This window comes from Battus philenor, unplaced genomic scaffold (genome assembly GCF_028537555.1).
Source record: "Battus philenor isolate CCGP_79_NKW_IND1 unplaced genomic scaffold, ilBatPhil1.0.hap1 SCAF_15, whole genome shotgun sequence".
Taxonomy (NCBI): Eukaryota; Metazoa; Arthropoda; class Insecta; order Lepidoptera; family Papilionidae; genus Battus; species Battus philenor.
In genome coordinates, this window is record NW_027181677.1 from 3,044,104 (window position 1) to 3,072,065 (window position 27,962).

At 31.9% G+C, this 27,962-nt stretch overlaps 2 protein-coding genes across 2 annotated transcripts in view; one reads left to right on the forward strand and one right to left on the reverse strand.

Moving 5' to 3' along the window:
- The window catches only part of aPKC (protein kinase C iota type), a 299,077-nt gene extending 278,690 nt beyond the window's left edge, over positions 1-20,387 (reverse strand). The window contains exons 1-3 of the mRNA XM_068761466.1: positions 20,326-20,387; positions 19,760-19,974; positions 18,752-18,872 (exon numbers count right to left, since the gene is read on the reverse strand). Of these exons, the coding sequence (XP_068617567.1) occupies positions 18,752-18,872; positions 19,760-19,918 (280 nt within the window). The 5' untranslated portion in view covers positions 19,919-19,974; positions 20,326-20,387. The remainder of the gene's footprint in view (positions 1-18,751; positions 18,873-19,759; positions 19,975-20,325) is intronic.
- A 391-nt stretch (positions 20,388-20,778) lies between these two features.
- cpb (F-actin-capping protein subunit beta) lies at positions 20,779-27,734 on the forward strand. The gene is made up of 6 exons (XM_068761651.1): positions 20,779-20,900; positions 21,034-21,418; positions 22,719-22,918; positions 23,964-24,075; positions 24,761-24,910; positions 27,219-27,734. Exons 1-5 carry the CDS (start codon positions 20,898-20,900, stop codon positions 24,886-24,888), a joined length of 828 nt encoding a protein of 275 aa, XP_068617752.1. The 5' UTR covers positions 20,779-20,897; the 3' UTR covers positions 24,889-24,910; positions 27,219-27,734.
- The last annotated feature ends 228 nt before the right edge of the window (positions 27,735-27,962 follow it).

The following is a 27,962-nucleotide window of genomic DNA, read 5'->3' on the forward strand; positions in this document are numbered from 1 at the left end:
TAAAAAGGTGAAGATCTCTTATACACGTGATTGAATATACGTGTAAAAGCTTTAACAGTGTAAATGTAATGCACATTTTCTTTCCATTAATGTACGGTGTACTTTATCTAAAGATCAATGGTTTCAGAAATAACAAATAACATACTGGTAACATAGTGAGTAAAACCGTTTTGAAAATTCGGATTACTAAATATCAAAATTAATAAATATTTACTATCTTTACTTTAATACTTTGTACTGCTTAAAATAATTGGCCTAGCGCATTACAATTGAAAGAATAATTAACATATATTTCAGAGTGATCACTTAATATAGGGTGTTTGGAAATAAATGTAACAACTTTACAGTTTTTTGCTGACTAATAAACCCTACATTCGCCTCTTTAAACCTTTTCCAGTCAACCTGTAAATGCTTTAAAATAAACTTTAAGATCGAATAGCCTTTTTTAAAGAATATTAAAATTAAGTTTTTTTACTAAACATTAACCTTTATTTAAAGGAATATAAATATTATAAGACTCGCTAATGACAGAAAAAAAAATGTTTATTATAATTTCTTTTTGGAAAGTGACTACACCTTGCGTTTGCCATGTTCCACCAATTAAAAAGAAGGTTCCCTAGGTAAATTAGGTCCAAGTTAAGTGATATTTGACGTGATGAAAGTAAACATTATCGTTTATTATGTAACATAATTGAAACACTTTTGTGACAAGCAAAAAAATACTGCATAAAACTTAATATGAAATTAGGAACAACTATTCAAATGAACAACCCTAGCGAAAGCTCTAAACGACAATAATCATACTCGCGAACAATGAACTGCGAAACATTTACATAAGTCAATCTTCCTTACTCTGCGGACGTTCCTTTATGCCATCTTTCATTAAAATGTATTGTAGCTTTGTAAAATGAGATGTATCTATTGTGCGATCCGCGATATTGGCCTGAATATTCTCTCCGACTACCCACGATACAATATAAAAAATGTAAATCTGTTAGCACAGAATGTATACATACAAATAAATAAAATCGGATTGTCTGTGCCATTAAACTAACCTTTTTTACTACATGCATATGGATATATATACGATACATATGCCAAAATTAAATCTTTTTTTGTCCCCGTCTGTCTGTTTGTCTCGGCTAATCTCTGAAATGGCCGGACCTATTTTGACGGCACTTATACAGACAGGTAGTTGATATAAGGAGAAACTTATCCGTTTTTATTTTAAAATAATTTTTCAACTAATAAATAAAATTAAATAAACTTAATTTTTTTGGCGAATTCCACGCGGTAGAAGTCGTCAGCGGTATGGAATTTATTTATTATCAATTAATAAATAAATACTTTTTTTTACTCACATAAAATTTGGATGAGTTACACGATATGTTCCAATGCCACGAAAGTTACTTAATGTTTGCAGTCTAGAGCTCGTCTTGTTGTATTATTTTACACTTTGTTAGTTTTTATCATTATTATTTACATATTTGTTCATATCATATATTTTACAAAATAGAAATGTCAAATATGCTTTAATTTGGGCGGGAATATATAGTTATATATAAATTCAATAATAATAATACGGTGTGCCGTATTCGCCGCTTGGACAGAATACTGCTTAAGACTGTGTATATACTACGAGTATTACATGTTGTTTTTTGCCACACCTAGAAACTCTTCCATAATTCCGATCAGACACGCAATTTGTTTAGGTTGATGTTTGTATTCTTTACAATTTAGTTTCCTACTCACTGTAGATTTATACTAGAATTAAAATATATAAGATTTTTTCTGATTTTTTATTCTTATTAGTTATTCCAACGCATTACATGCAGTACTTAAAGCAAAATAATGTGTGGGTTTGATGAATAAATTTTTGGGACAAGATTTGATTAGGTTACAATAAACTAAATAAAAAAATGGATGTGCAATATCGGATATAAAAAAATCTTATAAAAATTGTATGAACACCTCGGTTGAGAGCACTTTTCTTGTATATGTAGCAAAGTCATATTCAACTTCGGGTTTATATTTTAATTTCGAATTATTCTTACAAACGACTACAATCGAAATTGGTATAGCATGTTTATAAAAGTGATGTGAGTGTTTTGAAAGCACCGAGAGGATTAACAATGATGCCTCCGAGCTTTGAACAGAGATTCGCATAACGAAGGAACTTTATCACTATGCCTCCTCAAGTCACATGATAACTAGCAAATAGCATTTGTCAATAACGAGCATATAAAAAGAGGCTGTTGAAGGTAAAGTATTTAGTCCTTAATATGCGTTAGGACATCCTGTACTACTCTTCGACTATATAGGCCGTATCTCATAGATTTTCAATGGTATGGGTATGGCCTGGATCCGGTGTCTTCATCAATCATAACCAGGTCTTGTGTCTACCTTACGGTTGGACATCCTGCAAGGCGCTTGGTGATTCGTGGACTCTATTATAGAACTTTAAGGGCCCTATCTGTTACGCGCTATATGACTAGTCGAGGTACGAGGGGAAAAAAAGGTATTACTGGTAATACATTTACTTGGGTAAGTAACGACAAACTGACAAAATGCGTATATTTTTCCGTAGAATATTGAAATATTATGTATATTTTAGAAATATGAACTCGTGACTTCATTTTTTGTTTGTTCGATGCCCGTCAATAGCGCTGCCAGATCCAACGAGCTCATTGGCCGATGCGCAATTATATCGAGCGGAGACTGGATCGTAATTTTTATGAGCGCAAATTGGCGCAGGCGGGGACGTGACGTCACGGGACGTATACTCTCGTACTGGCGTTGGCAACGGGGCCCGTGCGATGGGATACATTATTGAGGCCATCGACGAACACGCAACTTTTACTGATCAGCGGTTTAAAGTTCCTTTGTATGGGACGGTGTCAAAAAACGGAGACAAGCGCGGAGGTTTAACGAATTTAATTATCAATGCTCGCTGATTTCACTTAACACGGTTCATTAACCCCGCTGTATGAAATATTTATGTTGTAAATTTTCTTTCCAATATTTATTCTTTAATGAACGATACAGGGTGATTGGTAGGTGTAAAAGCTTGAAAATGGTAAATGTATAGCTCATTTTTGCCAGTGAATGTGTTTTTTTTTATTATTTTTTTATTCTCGTTCTCCTATCTTATTTTTGGGCCTGGAACCTAAACCTTACTTTTTTCAACCTCTCTGTCTCATCCTTCACAACTTCTCTATTTCTTCCCTCTTTCATTATTCATATTTTCTATCGTTCTCACAGTATTACATTCATGCATCAGATTCCATCCCTCGAAGCATTTCTTGAAATTTTAATCATTCACATTTCCATTTTTTCCCACAACTTTTCGATATTGTGTTAATTTATACAATTTCTTCTCTAATATATATTACAATGTCCTCTTACACGCTTTTGTTACGCTTAATTACATCACTAATTACCTTGTAACAAGACCGCAAGAAAGCGTGGCGTCTCTCTTCCTCCTCCGAAAAGGAAGCGATGCCGCCGCACAATTAATGTGTTGTACATGATATCCAATAATCAATGATTTCAGAAATAATAAATAACTAAAATAAATAATAACATATATTAAATAAATAATAAAGCATTTGTTAGCGACGCGCGAAGAACGACCAACGGCCTTACGTGCGGTCCACTCTTCTGTTCATTGTAATTGTTTTATTTGTACCCACTTTTTTTTTGATATTTATATAAATTCTCAAAATATTTGCCGGAGTTACTTTTTCTATTCCTACTGCAACACCTGGGTCGTTCACAATGTTGTAAAAATAAGCGTTTTAAAGTATTCGAATTATTACTTCTTAAAGTTAATTATTGTTTACTATCTATCCCTGTAGACTTTGCACTGCTTCAAGCTATTGGCATGTCACACAATAGAAAAAATAATAACATAACAGATTCATCACATTATATTGCGTGGACGGAAATAGGTGTAAAAACTAAAAATTATTTTGCTAATGATTCGTACATTCACCCTTTAAAACCTTATTTATTAACCTTAATCATCCTGTATACTTCGTCTGGTCGGTCTTTGCACTGAGATTTGATGTTATCGTCGAAACTCCATAATGTTATCTTAAGTAATATTCACAAATATTACGGATTTTCAACTCAAGCCGTATACCAATGCCTTTTGAATTTACCTCTGTTTGACATAAAAATTGAAATTTATCTTAATCATATACGTACAATTAAAAACTCTTGTCATTTTTAATTGTGAAAAAACAACAGTAGCAAGTAGGTAGTGAGTAATTACTGAAGTATTTACGCGAGCGATGAACGATCTCATTACTGCCGTGGATCGCGTTATGTAATTAAGAAATGCACACCTGTTTAACAATTATGAAGAAAATCAATTATTCAATTCCCACTAGCGTGTTCCAATGTGCGCATAATTGATAGACATACATCGTAATTGGTTGTGATTGGTAGCCATATAGGTGTATAAGCTTTAAATTAGTTAATGTATAGCTCATTTGTTGTCAACTATTGTGTGGTAGACCCTATGCAAAAATTAATTGTCTAAGAAATAACGTAGGAAGAAAAATAATTAACAAAATTTGGGTTATTGTATTAAAATTAAATATTGTTTACTATCAGTCTTAGACTTTGTAAATAAATACAGGATGGTTGTAAATTGGTCTAAAAGCTTCAAATTCAAAACTTTAAGCTGTAAAATGAAGTACACATTGACCGCTTTAAACCACTTTTTTATATCTGTAACTAATTACTCTCTAACGTACAGCTCGTTACTATACAGATTTATAATAATTTATGCAAAGAAATTAATAGTTTAGTCTTTTAAATTACTTATATTACTTAGTCTTGCCATAAATATTGTTTCAACTTTTTTTATATTGCACGTAATATTTACTACTGTTACAGTGTCGTGTTATTTCAGTACATTAATATAACATCATTATAAAAACACCTTATATATAATTATTCCAAGTGGTCCCTATTGTCTGCAATACAGTCCTTTAAACGTTGAGGCAAGTTATGATTAGCAGCACGCACTGTTTCTATGGGAAAATTCTTCTCTGCCAATCGTACACATTGTTTCAGATCCTCCAAATTATTATCGCGGTCAGTTGCTCTAAACGCTATAATAATTTACCTTTCTCTGTAAAACTAATCACAAATCATAATTCAATGGTTTAATATCAGGACTATATGACATACAGTAGTCTTTTGGTCAGATGAAGTCCAGAACGTTTGTTTCTAAATAAAATTGAGTGGATCGACCATTCCTAGTTATTGAACATGGATTGTTAAGAAGATTAATTACTTTACGAAGGGTATCTTGATATACTTGTGCCGATATATTGATACCTTTTTCTTCATAACGTGTGTTAACTAACTGGCAAGCTTGTTTAGAGCTTTCATCAAGAACCCTTAGACCTTCCTTTGCTTACCTCTTAAGTAGTTGTTTTCATTTTACCACGCCATATTTTTTAAATTATCAATTAAGAAATGATCAGTGCGATTCGTATAGGCTGCAAGTTTTAAGTCATCTTTTAAAATACGCTATTGATTTCGGAGAAAATTTCTTCGAATCCTTTCGTTTATAGCTTTGATCGCCTTTTTCGTACAGACATTACGTTGACGGTCAGATATTTTTCCGTCAAAAACAGAGGAGGTTTCATTGTACCTATCAATAGTCCGGTAAACAAATTTAACTAATACCACGCGTATGAAGGATTTAAAAAAAGTATTTGGCACCATACTTACTTTATGTATTGGAAACACAGCGCTTCGAGACTCTTTATCACCCCACTCCGTTTTAATATCACAATATTTTACAATATATTGGCGCGATAAAAAAAACACAGTGAACGATCATATAAAAATGACAGATTCCAAATTTAAATGTAACATTTTGTTTATTTATAATAATAACAGTATTTATGGCCAGACTAAATACTATATGGTAAACAGAAACAGTAAGTTGTACTGCCAGAGAGATGTCAGAGGTGCATTTGCTTAATTGCATGATTCTCAGTAGTCGGTCTCTACGTCTGACATTTCTATTTATTGCTTGGTACTTGTTTCTGTGGTGTTTCATGTTATCTATCGTTGAAGTTCTTTTTCAGTTCTACCTACTATTTCTTGACTCCTTTTTTTAATTACTTCTTAGGCTTCGTTTACTTCGTATGCTTCAATATTTCCATTTGTTTTGAAGATATATGAAATCTTGTCACGCTGCGTTCATCTATATAAAATTCTACTTGGTCTTAATAATTACTATTTAACTATAATTGTGTACATAATGTTGACCATCTTTATAAAATAATAGAATAATATGACTTTATACCACCTTGAAAAAACTTTTAATCATAGGAAAAATCGATGTACTGGTTCAGCCCACGCTCGATACTGTAGCCGAAGCAATACAGATCGCCAAAACTAGCACAAATGGCGAACTGCTATATTTCAAAAAGAGTTACCGTTCCCTAGTGAAGGATACTTCCTACTATTTCTACGACCAAACGTTGGTAAAGTATTACAGTGCTTTAAATAAAATAAAACGAAACAGAGCTTTTTGTCTTTAAAAAGACATTGTCAAGTTTACTCACATAACGAAGAGATAAATATTTTAATAGTTATTTAGTGTACATAGAAAATACACGCTAAAGACAGAATTTTTCGGATGATTTTGAAAATGGAATAATTTGCACATAATTATTTTGGCAATCCCTGTCTTGATAGAATAGTGCGTAACAAAGACGCCATATATTTACACACGCCCACCAATTAAGCGACGCAATAGGATTACCTTGTAACGCAAGTAAATAATTTTACCTCCTGTTTATTTACCTACATGGTTACCTTTAAACTGTTGTCACAAACCGTACATACGGAGGCGGATTATTCAAACAAATATGTACATATGTAGCCAAGTTTATCAACCATTTCAACTGGAAAGTTTTTATATTATAATAAAACAACAATCTTCATAAAAAAAATTAAGTTATACAAAAAGAGCAACCGCTTCTAGTTCAACGCCCTTTTAAAAAGTCAATAGATTTATGACAATCTAGTTTCGGGCACATAAGTTTTTCATCATTAACATCATTATTTCAGTCGTAACATGTCCACGACTGAACATAGGCCTGTTCCATAGATTTCCAATAGGATTGGTTGGAACCATGCATACCTCTTCCGACAAATTCTTAATAAAGTCGCCTGTCCACCTTGTGGTGATGTACGGAATGTGAAAGTGCCTTGCAACTCCATCACCTGCTTGGAGAGTCAGATAGTGCGTGGGCGCACGCACTCACCTTACGGAGTACTGCTATCGAAGACCGTGGAGGCAAGACCTACAGTAAATAGATACCTGTCCTTGGGCGGGTGTACTGTCCCCAATGGTATAACCTAACGGTTGGGAACTCTGGGGTCAGTATAATCAATAAATTAGGTACAGAATAGACCGGTTGATCTCCACCTTGTGGGAGGACGACCATCGCTCCGCTCGTCGGACCGTGGTGTCCAATCCAGAAAAATAAAGCCCCAACGGCTATTTGTTTTGGTTGCTATGTATCCTACTCATATTATATTTCAATCGACTATATATTATTTAAATACAATAATCATAAATTAATTAGCCCATAAAATAAATCACATTTTTAACGAATTATATAGCGATTCATTTTCATTTTTATATTTCCGACGTTTGTTTTGTGGCGCTTTTGAAATTCACAAACAAATTTCAATTGAAAAGGTGGCTGGGAGCTTTCGATTTGTAAATTTTTAAATAATTTAATTAAATATAAAACCAAGTAAAACACAGTTAGATACCGTTCCAGATAATTTAGTCTATAACTTTTTATTTTAAGCAATCGGTCTTTAATTAAATAAAAACATTACAAAAACAAAGATTTCCGCACTATTTGTAAATGCATTTTTATATCTTATTATAAACTGTACGTAAAAGCGTTCGTTGGTGGAGCGGATTATATTTGTTTTCTTAATCGTGTGTGCTCAAAGACGGAGAATTTCGCTTCGCGAATTCTGCTATTTGTTAGTCGCAAACATAAAAGTTTAATATTCAAATACGATTCGAGAAAATTCCATTTTTATTTTATATCCTATTTCTAGATAAATTTATTCCAGCCAAGTTTTAAAATTTGTTACATATTTATAGTATTTAATAACATCAATTTAAAGTATTAGTTTAGACCATAGTGGCTGGAATAGCGAGGTAGACAAACGTTAATCCGTTTGTTCTCGTATCTCGTGTGCGTCCTGTGAAACACACCTACGCCCCTCTCAGGCGACATTTAGTGACTGCAAATGTAATGAGAGATATCACCTCCACCATTTTTAAACTATGGCTGTATTATACAGGTTTATTGAAGCTATAAAAATTATAAATGTGAATGTATAGCTCATTTCCTGAAATATACAATAACGAAATGAAAATATAATATTTAACAGCGTTTTCAAAATTTGAAAAAAAAATTAATTAATGCAATACATTGCGTAGTGATCATTTAATACGAGTTGATGGGTATCAAAGATAGGTCTTAAAGTTTTTGTTGACAAATGTGCTGCACATACACTTTTTTTTCAAGCATTTATTCATATAAACATTTAACCTGTGTAATAAACAATGTATAACACAATATGAGAATCAAACCATCGCATTACATGCGATTGTAATTCAGTATTTTACCACTAGGCCACAACTAGTCACCTTTTATAGTCAACATGAGATTAATATAACCAATTATATCATTACTATATATTCAGAACTTTGATATACGAATGACGAAACAATTGTTACACAGTGGGAAGTCGGCCGGACAAGGTCAATCATGTATCATACGTCCATCGATACATTGACTTATTAAGTCCATGGTTGCTTATATGACCTTTAAGTCGAGTTGGTAAACAAGAATCTTTAACTTAAATCTGAATATAGACGTAGTTGCAAGACCAAAATATGTAAGAAAAGTCACATTATGACGAACCTTCACAATTACTCAAAATATCAAATTAAACATATTTTTATTTATAGTGTGTAATTAAAATTTATTCTGTCTTAAATACGTGTATGCCTTCCACGTAGATTTATAATAGCACCGCTTGGATGCGGGCTACATCCATGAGCTTCAGACCATTTTGACCAGGTCAACTGTCGACCTTGTGCGTTAAATTCCTTCTCTATATATTAGCTAAACTTGAAATACAGATACTTAAAATTTAGCTATAGACTAAAATCAAATTCGTAATGATATTTTAAAAAAATATACCAATAGCAAGCTCATAAAACACAAGTCATATAGCCTACTTATACTGCTACGAACAAAAACATACATCGTAAAATTTGAATAAAGATTTTGATTTTAGTTTTTATTTTTTAATAAGACACAGTTTATTATCTATCCATTACGTATTACAATTAGTGTAAATAAGTCTTATTGATTTTATCATATGGTAAGTTCCTTCTCTTCTTATCTATTATTTTACCTTTTATCGCTTACATATTATGAGTGACAAAACTCTCAAACTTAAAAAATCTTTCACGTTTCATTAAATTTGATCAGCCCACCAACATATTCTTTGTAAACTACTACTGATGACTGATGACGGATGACTACTGATACTAATGACTACTACTGATAATGAGTTGACGTACGTACGTAACGTAGGATCTCCTAGAAAGTACAAGCTGAGGTATCCTGGCTGACGCATGTTTCTATCTAAAGGCTTTACAGGAGCCTTCGAACATTACTGTTACGTAAGATATTTAGGCTTATCGCCCCCAGCGTTCATAGTTAATAGATATAGACAAAAATATTTTAATCACCTACCTGCCCTGTGCTTGAGCGTTAAACTAGAGTGGAGAATTAAATGAATCAAAGACGAAATTACACAGCGTGCATCATAGATAGAATAAGTGACGTCGTTAAGATAAACTGTGTCGGAACTTTTAAAAGTCGCTACGTTATAAATATACGTTTTTCCCTTTCATACAAAGAAGGAAATGAGCGCAAGAAATGAGTAAAGCGTGCGGAACAGGAAATTACAAACAGCTTGTAGTTTTACTGAGGACGCGCTGTTATGAGTTGTTTTGCATTAAAATTAAATTCTATAGTAATGTATTGCTGATAACAATATTGGATTGAGGAAGTGTTACCAACGTATAGCATCGTTGTTGCTAGTTCAATTGCTAGGATAAGTACATCAATGTTATAACCGCGAAGGTCCAAACCGGATATTGTACAGTACCCAGCGATAAATATTGCAGATCGATCTTTGAAAGGAGACAATCGGGTAATATCGGCTTCGTAGACCACTATCTCTCTCCCACACTACTTATGTGTCGTTTTGTCAGTCGTTGTATTTCGTGCGACAGAGATAACACTTTACGAAGCTAACCCATTATATGCATATTATGCATGCCATTAATATTTTTTTTTATTATATCTCATTCCCCCATCTTATTTTTGGGTCAGCTTTTCGACCCCACTCACTATCATCCTTCACAGTGTCTCTCTTTCTTCCCTCTTTCATCCTTCAAATATTCTATCATTCTCACAGCGTTCTTTTATATTACATTCACGCATTGCCTCCCATCTCTCGACACTTTTCTTAAAATTTAAACAAAAATTAAAACTAAATATACATAACGGGTGATTTTCTTTTTGACCTTTCATTAGACTCATTTAGCTTATATTTTTATAAGGATATATACATGGCTGAGATAGCTCCTGGAAATAACAAAACCAGACATTACCAAACTACTAAATACAAAATACCAAACTAATTATAAGGAGTTTAACTGAGTCATAATTAACTTATTTCGTTAATTTATTTATTAAATTTATTATTCCAGGATCATTCGCAATGAACTAGTGAATCCGAATGAGCTATAATGTTATCATTCAATTTAAATCTATGACGATTCAAACGCACTTCCATCGGAGGAGAGCCCACAATAAACACAGACAGTTCTTTCCTGATCACTTATAATGTTAATATATAGAACAATCGATCCAAAGCTTTATTGTCACATAATAAATCTTTTACGTTTTGATATTTCAAATATTTTTTGTTAAAAAACCTTTTTAAATTATTCAATGATTAGTATTAAGTAGACTTATAGACTTCAGTTCCATATCCTCGAATATGTCCTCTTGAATAAGGACGCAGACGTGTACGGATTAGTTCAGTAACAACCTCGGGCGTGGAGGCAATGAATTCATGAATTTATCATGCGGGTAGTTGAGTGTCCAGCGTGCAGGTGTCAATTGCAAAGTGCATTAATAAACTAGCGCTGTCTTGTTAGATGTTATAACTGCGTGCATAGAAATAGACACCTTTATTTTTGATAGATAGATGGAATTGAACATTCATGATCCTAGCTAGGAATAATTAAATAACATATAGGATGATTGGTTATTGGTGTAAAATCTTTAAAGGCGTTAATGTACAGTTTATTTTTAAGCAATAAGCTTTAAGATTTGTACACCAGTTTTCAATCAACCTGTATAAAGTGATCACACTGAAATATGTTACATTAATTTTTTACATTAGAATTCGACACGCTTATAACTTTCGTCAATACTGCGGCTGCAAAATAATTAGTAAATAATAACTTATTTGAATTTATAGTCATTCCAATATTGAAAACTCTTTTTTTTTATTATCACATCATTCTATTATTTATTACATATGAAACTATTGATTTTTTATCATGGTATACCATATATTAATTGATACCAAAATAGTTTCATTAGCTCCTTTTAAAACTTTTACACCAGTGACCACTCCACGTGTTTAATTATTTAAGCTATCGATATTAGTTACATCAAAATTACGAGAAGTTATGTTTAAGAATAAAAATAAATTCCGTAAAAGTTCGATCCCTGTACAATAACAATAACAACGTCCGTCTGAACTACAGAACGGTTTTTTGGTAAAAATTAAACCATCTCATCGTCATAAGACAAGTTAAACTACTTGTAATATTGTTTTTACTTGTGAAAGGTCCCTTTTGCCACAGTCCAGACACAAATGCCAACATTTACTACGGAACAGTATTTTGTAAACAAGGTTGTTTTAGTTCAAGGTTGGGTAGTTCATAATATTTACATGAAGAGGTGAAAGACTGATAAATTTGATTATTATTTAACATGTTTGTATACGTGACGGGCCGCGTCTAACCATTCCTTTTGGAAATCTTTTATCAAGGCCTATATCTAGCAGTGGAAGACCTACGGCTGAAACGATGATACTAATAATACGCGACATATTTTAAATAAATAAAATCATTTAATGTAAGATCTGAAATGTTTATAGACATTTTCAATTTATTAATAATACTACTGAAACCACAGTATCACTCTGAATGCGCGCCTTTAGGCGGGGGAGCACGATTCAGGTTTTGCAAGTAACATAAGCTCAGATGGGCAGACCACTTGAAAAGAATGAACCACATCAGGGCAGTTAATACCATTTCCATCGGAAGACCCAGGAAGAAGCGGCTAGAATGTATAGAGCAAAGAATAGAACGAGATAAAAGAGGATCTTGGAGTTGGCCAAGACTCATAAAGGGTTGTACCGCCACAGGAAGAAAATGAAGAAGACGGGGTAGCATCGGCCTCTCTGTTCTGAAAGTCTACCGTCCACTCTCGCGGCGCGTGGGCGTGGCACTCATGCAAATTTTCCTTTACCCCCACCTCGCCGCGCTTTCCTAAGGTATGACACAGCGGTTTCGGTAGCACTGTAACTAGGCAATGTAATAAGTGTAATGTTTTAACTTTATTTGTGTTATTCTTCACTTTAAATAATTTATTACATTCTAAACTAATGTTTGTAATAGAGACACAGATAAAAAAATAATAATAAACATAGTAGACGTGATGGCGTAACATATCCGAATTGTTATACACTGGCCTGGGCAGTCAGCATTAAACCCTGATGTTAAGCGAAGACACGCATCATTACTTCTCAATATAAAAAAGTGATCCCGCAAATCCGCAAACAGAACACTCGGGGACCTTTCATTTAGTATAGCAAGCGAGACCGACTCCCCATTACACCATCGAAGTTAATTAAACCGTCGGTAATTATGGAAGCTTGAATCGCGAACCCCCGAGTCCCACATTGGGCGCCAACGTACCGCAACGTGTATACTTTGTTAAGACACCCACGCCACGTTTACCTTTAAGTTTATACAGCTCTCTATTTGCACTAAGCAGGGAACGCGGCCAAAGTTTAGCGTTACCTTAATAAATCTTCCAAGAATTTACTTACAAAACTATCAGACTCACGTAATACAAGGGAGAACAGGGGTTCTATATTAATGTTCGGAATATTAATGTTCATACGCTTAAAACTTGATGCAAACAAGAATAGAAACGTACAATTCATTTAATATACATCAAATAGAAGACTATTAGGCTTATTATTAGCATAACCATATTTATAAAATATGTACAAATTCTAAAACAGGTATATTTATGTCCCAGACTGTCCCCCTACTTCCAATCCTTGACAGTCTTGGCTCTCTCCAGCTGATATAACTGCTCTAATTTCTCGGTCCCTTGCGATGATACCCACCGGCATCAACTTCAGTGCCTTTTGAGTCGAAGTCCAAATGTCAAATGTTAAAAGTAAAATGTTAAGGATTTAAAAATAACCGTCTAAAATATTTTGTTAATCCATTTGCACAAAACTGGACTTATTCCTGCATAAATATTGTGTATTACAATATTTGAAATCTTTTTTCAATGAATTGGATTTTTCCTGCTTCTAATTTATAACGGAAATTATAATAATGGCCATAGGAAAAGTAAACAAAATACGAACCAGCCTTCACATTTCCAATATAGCCTCTTGGCCCATCAGTTACTGTCAACATTCATTAGCGGAATAGAACGGCGGTGTATTAATGAAAATCGGCAAAACAAACAAAAGCACTCAAATAAGTATTAAATTAACGGCATTCAAAATCGACTTTTATAACGCCATCAAAGTTAATTAAATTTCGTAATTGCGCGAAGGCGGCGAAAAGCGTAACCCGTGCGAAGTTGGGCCCATGTTGGGCGCCAATGTGCTGCGATATTTGCGCTTTATTGGAACAAGTTCGTTGCTCTGTTTGCATTTAAGTTTGCTCCGCTACCATTTTATTTACACTGAGCGAGGAGCGTGTGCAACTTTGCGGCATGCCTCGATAAATCTTTAGAGATGAGTGCTATGCATAAAACTTTATGATACATTTATTGTTATTACATCATGTTTAACCAGAACTTACGCACCGCTTGACATTCAATTAATTCTAAACTTTTAACTGTATAGTAGTTGCCACAAATAACAGATTCAAATTTGTTTCTATATACATACATGTTTGCTGTTAATTAAAGTACACCCTCTGCGAACTTCAATGGTTTCATAAATAATAAATAGCGTAATGATAATATAGTAAATTCAAAATTATAATTACTACAAATAAAAGTTAAAATTGGTTTACTATCAGTCCCTGCAGATTTTGTACGGCCGGACTGTCGCATTCTCAAGAAAAAAAATGTTACTTATATCAAATGACCACTTTAAACAAATTTGTTTTGGCAACTATTTTAACTTTTATTTAATAATCCATGTCACTATATCCAAGAGATTGGTTGAAAAAGTTTTAAATCGTTTTACATACAAATAAGTGATAAATTCACCCCTTTAAAAATTTTACACCTATCTCTATCGTGTAACGTACACGTTAGAGATAGGTGTAACGTACACGTATTTAAAAAATAAAAATGCTATGTCACGCAGAGTAATAAATCGTTAATGTTGTCTCTATTTTAAATAGGCATGACGAGTGTCAAGGAAAACAGGCCAACGGCGTCGACAGAGCAACAATCTGAATATGGAAATAGCCACGAGCGAGGCTCGCATTGCGGGTAGATAAGGCATTTTATAGCGAAAATCTGCAACACCCTGCCGGCGGTATACGTAAAGAGGCACTTTCACACGAAACGCGATAAGCGTTCCAAATACAGGAATCGCTTCGGAAGTGTTTGTTGTCTCGTTTTCATTACGTTTTTACGGACAGCGGCCTCGTCTCGGCCATTTTGAATGTTGACTCGCAAAATGTGTAAAATACCTTTACAAATATAAGCATACTATGCTGGCCAATACATTACCTAAAATATATTATCATTTAGTGTTAAAACTTTTATTACTAAACGATATTCTTCTAAAATTATGCCGCCGTTGAACATCTGCTGTTAGAATTTTATTCAGACAACCGTTACTGTCATTTAAATTACCTATTTAAATGAAGTCATTTTGCAAACCTAATTCAGAGGAAAACAGTAATAAAATTTAATTTTACGTTGAAAAATATCAGAAAGAATAACATGTTAAAAATAATTAAATGTTAATAAGTAAATAAAAAAAACAATAGTTAGATATAAATAAGAGTTTAATTTTGGATCTTTCGTCGAGAAGATTGTATTGAAATTATTTATCGCATAAAGCTGATAGCGCAGATCAATATTTAATACCAACAAATAAAAAAAAATCCCTTGTAAAATTTTGTTTTCGTCCACTCAGTTGACGAAAAAATAAAATTAAAACATGTAATCCCATCTTTAAATGTCTTTCTAATTGTTGATGCTTATTACACGTATGCGTACACGTCTCTTCTTTTAACCGACATAAGTGAGATTGCGAGAGCGCTATTTTAATTCTATGTAGCAAATAAAATATAATTCCTTTTTATGGAAATGCGTTTATAATCTATCGAACCCAAATCAGCACAGTCATTATAAGTTGTCTCTTACCACTACAGTAACCATGCAGGAATCATTATTTATTTATTAGTTTCATTATACTAATAACAATGTTTTATATTAAAAAAAATCAGACATTCAAAATTCTATCAAAGTTTTTTTGCCAACCAACAGAAATAAAGCTAAATTTTGCAAAAAATAGAATTAAGAATTGAAAAAAAATAAAACAAATGTAATTCATACTCAAAATATTACAGTTACATATTCAGCTATCTACCTATAATCACGAACGGAACAATTGTGCGGCGCACATAAAACTGTGGAGAGCCGAAAACAAACCCAAGATGTTATTCCGAAAATTTATTGGAGTAGCAATTTTGTTACTTTGAACAAAATCGTCGTACGTGCCCCGTGTAACAACACCCTTACGGAGAGGCTTTGCGTAAGGTATTCAAAATGCCTCAACTTCAAACAAATTTAATGTCTTTTCGGGATCACGATTAAATTACGATAACTTTGATAAGTTTTGTATTAATTTAAATAAACAAATGGAAAATCTTTTGAAGGAGTAAAATACATAAATAAATTTCTGTTATTCAGCTTGAATAATTCATAATAGACTCAAAATATAATCGCACAAAGTAACTATAAAGCTAAAAAGCCTTACATTTAATTTCATAATTAAAAGTTTGTACATTCAAATCCAAATGCGTGCAATTTTTTATATAAACATTTCAGTTTAATTGAAATACTTAAGCTTGTCATAAATATTGTTACAAGAAATACATTTTATTTGATCATTAATATAAAACCATTAAAATTATATAAAGCCATTGACTGTAATACAGTCCTTTAAATATTGAGGATAGTTGTCAATAGCAACATGCACTGTTTCTGTGGGAAAATTCTTAACTGCCAATTGTATGGATTATTCTCTAAAACTGACCATAAATTACAATACAGTGGATTAAGATAAGAACTAGACAACAGCCATCCATAAGCTCTGATGAAGTCATGAACTTTCTTTTCTAACAAAGATTGTGGGGATTGAGCTTTATAACCAACGAGTCTTGCTGAAAGAACCATTCTTGTTTATCAAACATGGTATTGTTAAGGGGCTTAAATTCTTTCTCATGAATGGTGTATTGAAACACAGTCCCAATGTTTTAATAACTTTTTCACAAAAAAATCCTCCATCACTCCTTCACAGCTAACATCAGACCATCACTAAAGTCGGATAATGCCAACTTTACACTCTGTTAGCCAATTTGAAAGCTTCTTTAGAGCTTTCAGCATAAATAAGATCATTTAGTTGGTTAAAATACTGTTAAAATGTTAAAATTTTCTCATGCATAAACAAAATATATCTGTTACCTCCCTTGTGTACGGCTTAAGATGTTGTTTTGATTTTTCCGCCCTATTTTTTCTTATTAGATAAGACATAACCAGTGCGTCTCTTATAGGCTACAAAATCCCAAGTCATCTTAAAAAATACGCGACATGGTGCTAGTTAGTGCTAGCTACATCTTCATCTTTCATGATAAACATTTTTCGTTCTCGTACAAAATTTCTATGAATTCAATTCTTAACCGCTTTGATCACCTTTATTTTACAAACACTATGTATATGGTCAGATGTTTTTCTATAACAATCAAACGAGGTTTCATTCTGCCCATCAATAGCCTTGTAGCATATAACTAATATACAAAGTGTATAGATCATTTTAAATATTATCTATGGCACCATTACTACTTTATATAATATAATACACACACACAAGCCACAGCGTTTCAGTTCTCTTTATCACACCACTTCATTTTAATATCTCAAAATATTTTACATTATATTGGCATGAAAATATTGAAACATAATGCACAATCATATAAAAATGACAGATTCCAAATACAACTCAAAAGTAATATTTTGTTTACTTTTTAAATAACAGTATTTATAGCAAGACTAAGTATATGTGAAATTTTTTTGGTGCGGTATATTAAAATTTCAATTGAAACATACTTGACCATGTTATAAAAAAAAATTATGGCTTTGTATACTTAAACAAAGGCCTAGTAAAACAACGGTCGACACAAAAACTGATCACCAACTACACGGTGATAGAGTAATAATCAACTGTCAACTAGTGCGAGGAAGTATCTTCAAGAGACAAAAGCGATTTTGAGCCAGTTTACTGTCAGACCACGAGGGCCATTACATTATAGTATGTTCTAGTTATTTCAAAAGGCTTTGAGTTGTTTTCTATGTGGGACTTTTTTGTCCTGTCCCTCTTCATTGCCAAAGATCCTTCAGAAATAAGTCCGTTTGTAATTTTTATGTGTTCTTTATGCACTATACAAAAACATTGTAAGTTTACAACCATAGTAAGCATGAATGAAAGTCTTAAGTGGTTTATCTTAATGCTTATTCAGTCATTTAATAATAGGACTTACATTGATCCACATAAACTACTTGTTAGCTATAAAAAGCAAGGCTAAATTCTTAGGTGTTTTGAATACAATGGAATGTCTAAAAATCAATATGATAACATCTAAAAAATATTTTTATTTTTAATATAATAATAATAAAGTTATTTACCTCCTATGATATATCCTATCAGTCTTGTAGATTAATAATAAAAAGTATGTCAGATCTATTACAAAATTTTATAATTTAATGATATATAATGAAGGAAGTATATGTTTTCATTTCACACAAGACTAACAAATTAAGTAATGTGATTAAACTTACATGTACTTATTATTAATGTACAACATTTTCTATAATGTAAAAAGGAAAAAAAAGGATTGAGCCTATACAGTATTGATAACAATAAGTCTTATCAATACAAAATTGTAGTTAATTTTTTTGTTTGTAAAGATAGATGCTGGCTGCTTCCTACCAGTCTTATTGGAAATCTATAATGGATGCTCATGTCCAGCATTGATTGTCCTATGGATGATCATGATGATGAATATGGTCTGTAAAGTACTTACCGTGAACAGTGAGCTCCGAATCTCGATTCAGCTCGTACAAACGCAAGGCTTCATCCAATTCCAGCTGCGTTGATATTGTGCAGGGGTCACCCTCCTCATCCACCCATTTCATTGTAAACACCTGGAAATAATGAAATATGTAATTGAATATACACATCAATTTATTCACTTTCAATAATTCTACATAGTAATTTATTATACTTACACCACAGATTGTTGAGTCTTAGTTTAAAACAATAAAATTTTAAATACTTTGCTTTTATGATCTGTATATTATAGCAAGGGTGACCAAACTGCCATTCGCAGGCCACATGTAGCTCTTTATAGATAGATCAGTGTATGTTTAATGACTCTGTACCTGCTTCTAATATGAATGGCTCAAGGTCTAGATTTAAGGATCAACATCTTCAAATGTTACATATTTTTAAGAAGTAGTCTAAAAACAATTACTAGGCAAATTAAACCTCACATGGACTATATTGTTTATCATATCATTATTTTCATAGTATATACTATCTAATAAGTCAGAGGCCCAATATGGCATCGAGCAAAATTTTTAGACTACAATGTGAAGCATGTATAGACAAAAACCAATAAGATTGTTCTACCTATCTTATAACATTTTGGTTTGTAATAATTTTCTTATACTTCTAACTTTTGCTCTAAAAAGAAAATTCATAACTTGAAAATATTAAAACTTAGCGGAAACAATGTGAAACACAAACAAAACTTTAAACAACTCGTTGTAGCTAACATTATTCTTACTACATTGTTAACATTTAAGAATCCGATAAGAAAATTGCTTAGATAATAAATACAAAGGAGTCTTGTTAGAAATCAACAATAAAACAACTAGTAACATATATGAATATTTTCCATAGCTCAAAATATTTAAATAATTATTGTATAGCTGTATTTTCATAATGAGATTATAGACATGATAATAGAGTAGGAGATTCATTATGAGAAATTATCTTTTCTTAACTTAGTCAAAAGTAATATACAAACCTGATCTGGCAGGAATCTACAGATTGCTATCATTTCTTGGGTGAACTCTTCGAGGGTTATGTTATGGTTAATATACGTTATCATGACATCCCCACTGTACACAGTCTTCACACGCACGTCGTTCGCGTGGTTATCTTGCACTAGTTGAGTCGGCATCATGTCAGGATTATAAACAATCCAAATACAAAAATTGGTACTTAGCTATAAAATTATTCCTGAAAGCAAATAATTATCGATGAAAATCTTATGCCTAAAAGGAGGTGGCAATAGGAAAGACTTCGATAACAAATATAACCTAATAGACTGCCTTAGTTTAAGTATTTGATGATTATTAATAGTTCCGCAACAATTACATACGTCTTATAGAGGCTAGCAAACAATTTTAGCAGAAATATTCAAGACAAAGGTGCAATAACATGGATAACATTCCCACTATATGAATCATTTTTAAAGGCGGAAATTAACGTCTCGAACTATGTACAACATAATGATGATAGTGTTATCATAATTTAAAGTTTAATAGTAATTTCATTTATAAAACTTTGAAGTAAAGTATTATAATTTACCTAATTTAAAAAAAGGATTATCAACAAATTTTGACACAACAACATTGAGTTGACAAACTGTCAATCTGATTCCGGGATAAAGAAGCGGCAATGAAATAAACGGTAGATGTTCGAGCGTACACAAACAAAATAATAACTGCACGTTTTTTAGCTGCTTAAAGCTGTAAAGAGCAAGGGAGATGAGTATACACAGACTGACTTAGGGAATAACTACAAAGTAATGACGTCAACAATCACTCGTTTAGAAACAACATTGAAAATTTTTCTAACCATTTATTTTTATCATCTATATTAACAAAGTAACATTTTGAATTTCATTACATTATTCAAAAATTCATAAAATAGTTTGTTAATATTTGTCGAATCTTTATTTACCATTCGTTAAGGGTGTGCAAAATACATTAAAAAACATTGTATGGAAAAAAGTTACAGAACGTACAGAGATATGTCAATTTATGCTGCCATCAATCGCTGGAAGGGTTTTTTTTAATTTATAAATTTAGTTTTCTGTGGTTTAAAATTACAAATTAAAATCATTCTTGCTGATAAGTTGTTCACAGTGTAAATCAAAAATGGTAAAATTTCGTATTTTATTCTTATACCCGTGTTTTATGTAAAGTGGATGAATACTATTTGTTATGATTTTGATGACTAATACTAATGTTTCCGATGCTTTTAAGATTATTTTATCATAAACTTAAATTTCAGACAGAGCAACAGATGGATTGTGCGCTAGATTTAATGCGTCGTCTTCCTCCCCAACAAATCGAGAAGAATTTAACGGATTTAATTGACCTAGTCCCGAGTCTTTGCGAAGATCTATTATCATCTGTAGACCAACCCCTGAAAATAGCGCAAGATCGCAGCAATGGCAAGGATTACTTGCTTTGTGACTACAACCGTGATGGTGACTCTTACCGTTCACCTTGGTCGAACACATATGACCCACCCCTTGAAGATGGCTCAATGCCTTCAGAAAGGTTGAGGAAATTAGAGATTGATGCCAACCATGCATTTGATCAATATCGTGAGATGTATTTCGAGGGCGGAGTGAGCTCTGTTTATTTATGGGACATGGACCATGGATTTGCAGGTAATTTATTTTAAAGATAAAACAACTCTGTTATTGTATTTAATAAAATTAATCCTACATAAATGTATATTCCATTTAAAAAATATGTTTAATTTTAAATATTGCTTTTGAGCTTGATATGTTTTATAATGTTTATTAAACATTTATTTATACAATTTTATCTTCTGTAAGGCTGTAGTTAATATGTTAACATCATTTACACTAATTTTACGATTTATTCCTATGTTAAACTGTACCGGAATTTTATGATTATTGGGAATTATTAAATGTAATTTTAGTTTTACTCTTATAAGAATGAGTACAACTATCAAATTTAGTTAGATTTAACATAGTTTCAAAGTAATAAAATTTAATTTCTGTCAAACTTGATTATCTTGCAACAGTCAATGTCCTTATAGTCATGTTCCACAAGGTAGCAGTAAGGATAATATATTTTTTAATACTTCATAACCTATGTCTAGAAACAAATTATTTATTTCTATATATAAAATTAATATGTTTGATACAGTTTACTTTAATTGAATACTAAATAATGGAAAATTTTCCATTTTATTATTGCTCTGCATATAACTAGATGAATTAATGATATAGTTAGGGTTGGGAAGGTGCTGGATGTGGACAGCACTGGACTGTTTATCATTCCGATCTTTTGGGGGAGGCCTATGCCTTGCAGTTGGTATCCATTAGCTAAAAAGAAGAAGATATGACAGCTTGAAGACAGCAATTTACCATGTAGCATTGAACACTCCATCGGTCACTATTATCCTTGGATTAATATATTGTTATTAAGAATTATTACTATATTTGTTAAATATTACTCATTTTGTAAATTGACATTACTTTCCTCAATATTTGCCTAAATGCATTATATATACAGGATTATTGGTTATAGCTGTAAAATCTTGAAAAGATGTGTAACTCAATTGTCAGTAAAAAGCTTTATAGCTTTTATACCTATTTCCAATCACTCTATAAAGTAATCACACTGACTTATGTTATGTTAAATTATAATTTGTATTGAAATTCGACTACCAGAGCTGCCTGCAGTGACAGATAGTAAACAATAATTAATTATAATATCTAGTAATCCAAATTTAAAAGATAACATATCCTACTACATTATAATTACGGTATTTATTATTTCTCATACAATTGAATTTTAAATAAGATGTAACACATATCAATTTATGCAAATGCAAATGAGCTGGTTATTCTTTCACCCCTTAAAACTTACATGAATAATCAATCATTATGTATATTCTTAAATAATTAGTAAGTAATATACTTTGATTTTTTCCAGGTGTAATTCTTATAAAAAAAGCGGGTGATGGTTCCCAAAAAATCAAAGGATGCTGGGACTCCATTCATGTGGTAGAAGTTGTGGAGAAGAGTTCTGGCCGAAATGCCCATTATAAGCTGACTTCCACCGCTATGTTATGGCTGCAAACCAACAAAGAAGGCAGTGGAACTATGAATCTTGGAGGAAGCTTGACTAGACAGGTTCCTTTATATTCATATTTTTTATTTCTTAAGAATGTACAATATATAACATATTTTTTATGTTTGGTAAAAATGAGATTTACATGAAACAAGTTTTTTTCCTACTGAAAAGTCACTAATTGAAATTCACATCGTTTTAAAGCCATATTTAGGTCTTTTTTAGATATTTTTACCTCTCGTTTCTCTGCTTTTTGTGGAGCAAGGTCTTTACAGTTTCAGGTAAAAAAAATAATTTTGCTTAAAAAAAACCCTTTTTATTCACAATTTCGTTTTCTTTTCCCTTGCTTTCTAATCTTCTGTCACACTTCACCTTTTTCCCCTCATCAACATTCCTGGAAACATTTCCTATTTTGAACAGCTACTTTCGTTTTATTTTATTTAATTATAATTTAAAAGTACAATTTTCATTGTTTTACTTTTACTTTAATATGTTTAATTCGGAATTTTTTATTGGACCGTTTATCCTGTTGTTGGTCTTTACCCAACCATTATTTTTTTTTTAATTTTCGTTCTGTTAATGATCTGCAGCATTACCTGTTTGCAAAATTTGGGGAAGGCGACACTTTCTTCGTCTATTTTTTTACCCATTTCTACCTCTCCCTTAGATATTACTAATAATTCTAGTAATTAAGTTTGTGGATTTAACAGTTTTGTAAACTCAATTCTGATGTATCTGCGAAATCCCCTGGGCTGTCTGCAACTACATCACCAAAAACAGCAATGTAATACCTTTTGTGTGAAATAAAGTTATTAAAAATTCTTAGTACTAAGTTCAGCCACTACATTTCCGTTGCTGGACATAGAATTCCCTCATTTATTTCAATTTAAATGAGTTAGAAGCATTCAGCATGCATCAACTTTCTGTTTCTTAAGTAAAACTTCTCAGATCTGAAAACTTATTTTTGGAATTTTTAAAATTAATTCAGAACACTTGAACGGCACAAAAAAACTATCTGCTTATAACTTGCTGTAGTTTATTAGGAAGACTAATATAATTGAAGGTAAAATTATCTTTTTAACTTAGTCCCTTATTTGTATATTCCAGGCGGAGCAAGACTCAGCAGTGAGTGATGTCACCCCACACATTGCCAACATTGGTCGCATGGTTGAAGACATGGAGAACAAGATAAGGAACACACTAAATGATATCTATTTTGGTATATTCTTTATACATTTTCAATTTTTTTTTTATATAAGTTTATAATCGAAATACATTAAATAGACAATCTACTTGCTACTACTACTAACAAACTAATGTAGACATTGCATACTGGAAGACGTTATTGTATACAAGAACAAAAAAATAACATGTAGCTAAAGGTAATAGTTATGAGATTTCTGAGCAATATGCACAAGTTATTATAATAAAATTTAAACATTGTCAACGTTATTAACACAGTGTTCTCTAAATCTGTGTAAAGCAAAAAACAAGTTATAATTGCTAATTCACAAAATGAAAAAACTACATGTCACACATTTTCAAAATAATTGCTATTAAAAGAAATATAAAGTTCTATATATATAGAAAGTTACCCTCGATATTTGTCTCTCCTATTTTACTTTGTAATCATAAATAACATTTTAGAAAAAAAAAATCATGCTACTGTAAAATGATATGGCGCTTTTTGCCGTGTATTAAAAATTATTAATGCATTCAACTGTAACTGACCATGTTGAAAAGCTAAATATTTCTAAACATTTATGAATGATTTTTTCTGTTTTTTTATATTTGCCTTATCACAAGTTTTTGACTTGACGTTGATTTATGGAAAAATTGTATATTCTGCCTGAATTTTTTTTACAATACAAAATAATTAAAGTTTTTGATATAATTGTCTACAGGTAAAACGAAAGATATAGTGAATGGTCTTCGGTCCGTGGTGCCTGCGGACGTGGCCCGGAAGACGGCGGCGTTGCAGCACGACCTGGCCCTCGCACTGCAGCGTCGTAACATAGTACGCGCCGACTGAGTGGAGGATTCATTGCACACAGGTATTACTGTCACAGCCACAATGAAATCTGTCGAGTCGAATTCGAGTGCCGGTCTGGCGTCAAAATCAGGGAGGAGTCAATAGCCTCCCTGATAGGCGGAAAAGATAAACAGTCATTCGTATCCCTCTGCAAAAAAATCGCAAAAAGTGCGATAGAAATAAACAAAAAGCAAACACAGTAAATAAATAGATAAAAAAAAGACAAAATAGAACCAAAATGATACATAAAATTGTGATAGAAAATAATTATAGGATATAAGTAATAAAATTTAAAATAAAAATGTAAATTGAAAATGTAAAAAGAAAAAGGCAAAGAATGATAGATGAACAGAGCAAAAGGGAAAGAAAGCAGAAATGTAGCATGAAAGATAGATAATAGACCGAAAGAGAAAATAAAGTATGAAAGAAGAGAGAGAAATTAAAAAAATATGTGAAAAAATTAAATTGCCAATAAAGTCCCTGTCCCACCAAAGATAGGGGTACGAGAGGCCTCCAATAGCGGGGGCCATAAAAAAAAATGAAATCTGTCAGGTGGGCTGCAAAAGCTGGTCTTAAAGAAGACAAACTGCTGGATATTTACGTACTCTGTACTTATATATACTAGAATTCAAATAAATAATTATAATCGAAAGAAAGGCATCTTCCTCTTCTCAGTCGTATTTATCTTAAAACACTTCAACTGAATCAATGACAAGCTCTTACCATACCATCCTATCTTCTGCTTTCCTCAGGACAGTAGTAATGTAGAGTCCAGTTATTGATTTGTCTTGATAAGACCATTGAACAGATGATTTTCCACTTGGTCTTTAAACTAAAGTAGAAGTTAAACTTTATTACTAAAATATGTATCAACATAAAATTAGTTTAAGTCAGGGATGATCAACACGTAGCCCACTAAATATGTGAATACGGCCCAGAAGTTAACATTCATAATAATAGCGATTAAAAAATCTATTTTTTTCAGTAAACATCTAAATTTTTTTTTAATCATAAGATAAAAAAAATTTAGATGTTACATAAGTGAGCCCTGGGAAATTTTCACTTTTGACAAAAAATGATGTCTCTGTGTAAGAAAAGGACCAATATTTAGCCACAGGATGGACTTCCGCGAAATAACGCCTGATTCCATTAAATGATGTCTTTGTTAGAAAGTAGATATATTTGAAAAAGATTATTTTTCACAGTGAAATTAATCAAAAATGACTGCTGATCAAGACTGACTGAAGTGTAAAAAAAAACTTTAATTTTAAAACTATTGATTCATAATAATTTTAAGTAAATTAATTTTTCTGTTATTTTCTTGTCGGCTTTCATTTTGCATTAAAATTTATGTTTGTAATCTACTTTTTAATTTTAGTGTTTACAGTTTTGTAAATTATTAAAATACTTTACTTCTTTATGTGCTGCCTGCCTAAAAAAATTAAAACTTTAATTGACTCGTTAACTAAAAATGTTGTTCACTTCTGGTTTAAGTCAAAGTTCATTCAAAATGTCTGCCTCACTTCTGACACATTCTTCTTGTCTGTGCATCTACACTTCAACCACTTTATACTTCATTCATGTTTAGTTCTCTAGGTTTTTATGTGGTTCAGACACTACAGTACTCCAAGACGTGCGTTTTTGTAATCTACAGGCTGGCTCTAAACAGGAGGAGGTCCAACCTTTAAGTCTGTTGAAGTCAATATTTTTATATTTAAACCAAACCAAGTAGTTTTACCGCAATTGCCCTTTCACAATACTTTTAAAGATTGCATCTTGATAAATTTTAGCACTGGTTATCCCTTTATCACAGAAATGTGCATCAGTAGCCCTATATTACAAGACGTTGGTACGATAATGGTATTTTTGGTGTTCATTTTGACCATTAAAAGATTATTTGCTATCCAAATTGTTATCATCTGTAAATAGTATGTCACTGCATTAATGATGAACTGTTTCAACAACATTCTGGCTCTTTTTATCCTTGCTATTTTCACTTGGACAAAGAGTTTACTTGTGTTTTTCCTGTAAGCCTGAAATGTATGGACAAGTCCTATGGTTATCAGTGAACATTGTACGGCTGAAATGATAATGACGATGATGGATCCATTCATCATAAAGTATGATTTAAAAGAGTTACTAACAGTCAATTATCAAAAAGAATTATTTTCCAATTGTACTTTACAAAGGTAGGTTCAGTTGTATCTCAGCTGCACATATGCATACTATATTTTTTCTGAACAATAACAACACTTTTCATAATAAATAGTATATTATAAATGTAATATTCTTTACCTGGTTATTAATAATGTTTTTGAATAAATTTTCAGATGAGATGGAGAAATTAGATGAGTTTTAGCAACGACAACAGAAAGATTTGCAAAGTCAACGTAGGTTGGTACAGAATGTGAAATAATTGAGAAAAATATTAAAACTAAGTAAAGACATTTGTTTGATGTTTAAGGCATCACATACGGTGCTTATATTAAAAAAATCTGTGTAATTTGAGAATGTTTTGATTACGTAATTAAGTATAAAGATTTTGAATCTGTATTTAATTTTATTATCTATGTATGAGAAATTAATGATTTAGTTTTTAAATATTTTCCATCTCATGTTTGCAATCGCATTTTATTGCTTAGTACGTTTTTTCATTGTAAATTAGAGAATATTGTATTTTAAAATTAATATTGTATCTAACAGTAAGAGATTCAGTGTAACTTCAATTGATGCCACTAATTTTACTCCAGTAATTTGCCTGTTTTATTGTTGCAATTTATTTACTGCTAATTAAGGGAGAAGTGTCTTTAATTGTGTGCCTCCCTATACAATAGTATTAAATTGGCCTCTCTAAATAAAGATGTATTTATCTGAATATTTCTGTCTTTTACTCAACATATGACACGGAATAATAAGCTTTTCATCATCTCTGACTAAAATTCAGCTATCATTGAATTTCATTATGCGAATTCATTTGTTATATCTTTCTTTAGACAAGTTTGTAATATTTCTAATAACCACCAATTGAGCTAATGTTCAGTTATCTTGGAGGCCCTTGAATAGGTATGCTTAGT